Raw genomic sequence first — 5,476 nt, 5'->3', positions numbered from 1 at the left:
TATTTTTTTTTCATTCCTTTTAATTGCTCAGTAGGATTTCATTATATAGATATATTTGTTTATCCATTCAGCTGTTGATGGGCATTTTGGGTTGTTTCCAGTTTTTTCTATTACAAATAACACTGCTATAAACATTTGTGTACAAGTTTCCATATGAATAAATACTTTCACTTTTCTTGGGTGAATGCCTAAGAATGGAACGGTTGGTTCCTATGGTAAATATTCTTAGTGTTTTAGAAAATCGCCAGACTGTATCACTCCCAGAAAGTGTATTAAAGTTCTACTTGCTCCACATCCATGTCAACACTTGGTATGGGGTCAGTCTTTTAAATTTTAATTATTTTAATACATGTATTGTGGTTTTACTCTTCATTTCTTTAATAACTAATAATGTTGAATATCTTTGCATATGCTTTTTGAAAACTTCTCTGGTGAAGCATCTGTTGAAATCTTTGCCCACATTTTCCACTGGGCTTTATTAATGCAAAGATCCAAGAATGTAAACATATGTTAGTGCTCCCCAACTTAAAAATGTCTGTATCCATTAGGAAAAACAATATACAACACAACATTCCCCCCAAAATAATAAGGTAGCACTTTCTAACTTACATTCTTCATTTAAAGGTTTAAATAATAAACCTATATTACATCATAAATGAAAAACAAAATTTGTCACGATTCAAACTAATTTTAACAGAATAGTCTGAGTTCATTATATCAAATCTACAATACAAAGAAATTTCTAGTTTATCAATATATGTACATTAACATTTTCTGTGTTCCCTACATTGACTATAACATATTTGAAAGAAACACATTTACAATTTGACTGAAAGAAGAAAATAATACCTTTGAGAAGTCCAGAGTTATCAATGGGTCCAGGATATACATTTTGATCTCCCATCTGGTATTTGTCCCAACTGTCAAAGCCAACATATTTTTTCCACTGTTTGAACCAGCGACTATCAACTAGGTACCTAAAAAAGAATAATTGGTAAAGGAAAACCTGGAACTATAGGAACAGCACAGAAGCTATTTTTGATACAGTAAACCTTCATTTTGCGGACCTCAATTTAACGAACTTTGGATTTTAATGAACAAAATTTCTGGTCTATATGTCATATGTGAAAATTAACACTTTGTTAATTTTAAAATGCTTTTAACTAATATTTGCTTATAATTAAATTAACAGGTTATTTTTATTATTAATTCACTGTTCTTTTTAATAAATTTTAGCGAACAGGCCATATGTTGGAAAAAACACTGTAGCAATTTCGCTGACATAAATATTACATATCCACAACTATAGCCTAAATATTTAAAATTCAAAAGTCACCGCTTATAAATAATGTTCGGTTAATTACTAGCACATAATCACATTGCATTGCCCTCAGTAACTGGTTCTGTTGTCACCTAGCCTGACTTTCTGCAGCAGTTTGAACACATACTGGGTGCGCTAGCCCCAGCCCTGTGCATTTGTTTACTGGGTGACTGGTGAATGCATGTACTTACTAGATCTATTCATATAAATTTAAAATTACTGTAATACATATAGAAAAGTTTTCTGTGAAATTAAGCTTTTCATACATACTTAATTTTAATTACACACAAGTCTACATAAGCAAAAATAGATAAACTAACTTGTAAATTTTTTAGCATACACATTCGGAAAACCTACTTTATTATATAATGGATTTTTGGCTTTTACAAATCCTCGCCTGCATTAGTTCGCTATATAGAGGTTTTACTGTATTTCATTATATATATATTAAAGTACGTACCTACTTCAAAGATTATTGAGAATAATTTTAATGTCACAGTATTTTAAAGAAAAATATTTCACTTGTATAAAGTATTATTTCTATTATTCTATATATCTACTATTAGATAATAAGTGTTAACATACACATTTTTAAAAATTCCTTATAGCACTTTTTGAAAAATGCAAGTAATATCTCTTCATTAAAATATTTGCCAGCTGAAAATTCTAATGGTAATCATAAAAATCAAAACAAATTTTAAAATGTAATGTGATAAAATATAACAAGAAAAATGGTTCTTTTGCAAAAAACTTACAAATACCATCTGTTAATTACATATATTTTAGTGTATCTTTTTGGGAGTAAGAAAAGCAATTATTAAAGGTTTGCAAGATTGATTATAATTATTATTATCCAAGTTTTTTTTTAAAAAAACTTAACAAATAATTAGTTTCTTTACCAAAACTGTTAATAACAACTATACTGTCTCCAACTGTTTCTCATACAGTAGTATAATCTACTAGGACAAGCCGGATTGATATATGATTGATTTTTATAAATGTGACACACCAACTATTTAACTATATTCATCTTATTTTAAAAAATTAAAAAAAATAATCCTCATTAGATAACCAGTGACAGAAAAAAGTAAAATAATGGTTCTCTAATAAAGAGAGCATAAAAAAATCATAAGCCTTAAGAACTTTACAAATTTATTCTGACTATATTATACCTACTGTGAAATATTGCTTTTGTCACTGGTTCATAATTATTTTAATTCTCTTCCAAAAACATTTTCCCCACATTTAACCAGGTTCAATCACAAACAAACAAAATCAAAAGTAAAGGTTAACAAGACACGTAAACAAGTTTTTAGATCATCATCCTGATGTTTTTGTGCTTACTATATATAGCACTATCAGAATAAAAATCTCTGAAGCAAATACAGCATCCTAACAAAACACCACTATTCTTAAAGAATATTCATCAACAGCTTAATTACTTAAAAGTAAATATGGGGGAAAAAAGTGGATATGGCAGAATTTCTATACATCAATACCTCAAACCACTATTAGGGTTATGCAAGTAAGAGCCCCCAAATCATAAAATTTGAGATTTATGAGGAAAAAATATTATGAGACTAACTCATAAAAGAATCCTATTTCTAAAATAAAATAGTTTAGATTAGTAATGAGTTTATATGTTAAATTGATAATAAAATTACACTATATTGTATTTCACCCATCAAAAAATTTTTACTTTCTCCTTTGCAATTTAAACAAGTGTTTCAGACATTTTATTTGCTTTCTTTGCAAAAAAGTCACACTAAATGATCTTTCCCTTATTCCATTCATCTTCATTTCTATCATTGTTTCAATTTCACAGTGTCTTAATTATTTTAATCCTGATATATTTTAAGGCAAGTTCTCCCAACTTGTTTGTGTTGCAAATTGTCTTAACTATCTTTGGCCATCTGCTCTTCCATATGAATTTTAGAAACAGCTTATTAAGTTACACACACACACACACACACAAAACCACCATCAAAAAACAGTTTAAGATTTTTATTGGAATTGTGTTAAAATTTATAGATTAACAATCTATCTATGTATATAAAAGCCTAAGCGACCGAATGACCAGTTACTATGACATGCACTGACCACCAGGGGGCAGACGCTCAATGCAGGAGCTCCCACAGACAACTTCCTGTGGCCGGCAAACCTCCCGCAGTCCCTCTCTCCATTCGGCCAACCTCCCGCGGTCCTTCCCCCTGGTCAGCCAACCTCCTGTGGTTCCCTTCCCCCAGCTGGCCAACCTCCAGCAGTCCCTCCCTGGCCAACTTCCCACAGCCGCTCCTCTCAGTCAGCCACCCCCCAGCCCCCGATCAGCCCCGATCACCTGCGAGGCCAAGGGACCCACCCGTGCATGAATTCGTGCACCAGGCCTCTAGTAATGTAATTTAAAATGCAATTTATAAAACTTACTTTAAAAATTATTAGTGGAATGGTATCAAAATTATATTTATTTAAAAGGTATTTCTAAATGATGGGGCTTTATCTCCCCAAGTATCTATATAATAAAAGCCTAAGTGACTGTTATGGTGGAACAACCAGAACAACCAGTTGCTATGATGTGCACTGACCACCAGGCGGCAGACACTCAACACAGGAGCTGCCCCCTGGCGGTCAGTGAGCTCACACAGGGGGAGTACCACTCAGCCAGAAGCCAGGCTCACGGCTAGCAAGTGCAGCGGCAGTGGCGGGAGCCTCCCCCACTTCCGTGGCAGCGCTAAGGAGCAGCAAGCCAAGCAGCAAGCAGGCGGGCGGTAAGGAGTGAGGGGTCCTGGACTGCGAGAGGGCACAGGCCGGGCTGAGGGACACCCCCTCCCCCAGTGCACGAATTTCGTGCACCGGGCCTCTAGTTTAATATATTCTTCACAGTTATAGTGGAGGTTTGCACTGAGCAGTGTTCATCTGCTGCCATAACATGGTATTATTATGAGAGGAGACTCTCCCGTTTGATGACTATTTGGCTGCTTTCAACACTATCTTCAATTGCAAAGGGGCATCATACTTGTATTACAGACCATCTATATCTTACTTACTGTAGTAAAGAAATACGAGAGAAGTAGAAAAAATGGGAGCATCTGTTACAGAAACAATGTGTAGTCTTCTTAGGTTTACTCACCAAAGACAATATTAGATAAGTAGTCAAATCAAAATTTATTTTAAGACATTTACATAGATTTGTTGTACTGTAAAAACTCTACTCCTAATCTATGAATCTGCCAAAATCCCAATTCCTCAACTTGACCCGACAAAAGCCTAGAACAGAACCAATAGCTCACCAACATTACAAATGAATGAACAAAGACCTGAATTTATACATTCTCAACAGCACTCTTAATCCTTGGTATACTCTTAGGGTCCAGATAAGCCCAATTTTAGCTTCTGAGTTTCTTTTTTGAATAGTTATAACTATTTGCAAAGATTGCTATTTCATGACTTTTATTCTTCACAAATAGTCATAACTATTATTTTAGGATGAAAGCTAAATTCTTAACATTGCCTAACAGGTCTTTTTTAAAATAATAATTTAATAAAGCCATAATAATTAAAATTATGATACTTTAATAAAATAATCAACATATAAACCAAGAAGACAAAACCGAGTCCATTAGCAGGGCCAAAGGACACATAAGAATTGAGTATATGATAAAGGAGGTATTATAAATTAAGGTGTTGGAGAGAGAAACTGGCTATGAGAGTTAATTTCAGTTGGATAAATGTTTATTAAAGTTAATATGTTAATAATCATATTTCTATGAATAACCATTAAGCACTTAAGCTGTGTGCCAGCACTGAGCCAAAGAATTTACTTTCATTACCTCATTTAATTCTGATAACTTTCTACAAAGTAAGTACTACTACTTTTTTTAAATATATGTGAGTATTTTTTATTTGATCTGCTCCTCCGTACCTTTATTTTTTTTTAAAATATATTTTATTGATTTTTTACAGACAGGAAGGGAGAGGAATAGAGTTAGAAACATGGATGAGAGAGAAACATTGATCAGCTGCCTCTTGCACACTCCTTACTGGGGATGTGCCCGCAACCAAGGTACATGCCCTTGGCCGGAATCAAACCTGGGACCATTCAGTCCGCAGGCCGACGCTCTATCCACTGAGCCAAACCGGTTAGGGCCCTCCTTCCCT

The 5,476-nt window shown here is 33.7% G+C and overlaps 1 protein-coding gene across 2 annotated transcripts in view; it reads right to left on the bottom strand.

Moving 5' to 3' along the window:
• USP15 (ubiquitin specific peptidase 15) overlaps positions 1 to 1,016 on the bottom strand; it is a 92,211-nt gene extending 91,195 nt beyond the window's left edge. For both annotated transcript variants that reach the window (XM_014544124.1, XM_014544126.1), the window contains exon 1: positions 850 to 1,016. In XM_014544124.1, coding sequence (XP_014399610.1) covers positions 850 to 904 — 55 coding nt within the window. In that variant the 5' untranslated portion in view covers positions 905 to 1,016. The remainder of the gene's footprint in view (positions 1 to 849) is intronic.
• Between the last annotated feature and the right edge of the window lie 4,460 nt (positions 1,017 to 5,476).

This window comes from Myotis brandtii, unplaced genomic scaffold (genome assembly GCF_000412655.1).
Source record: "Myotis brandtii unplaced genomic scaffold, ASM41265v1 scaffold352, whole genome shotgun sequence".
NCBI lineage: Eukaryota > Metazoa > Chordata > Mammalia > Chiroptera > Vespertilionidae > Myotis > Myotis brandtii.
This window is presented reverse-complemented; position numbering and strand designations above follow the sequence as displayed.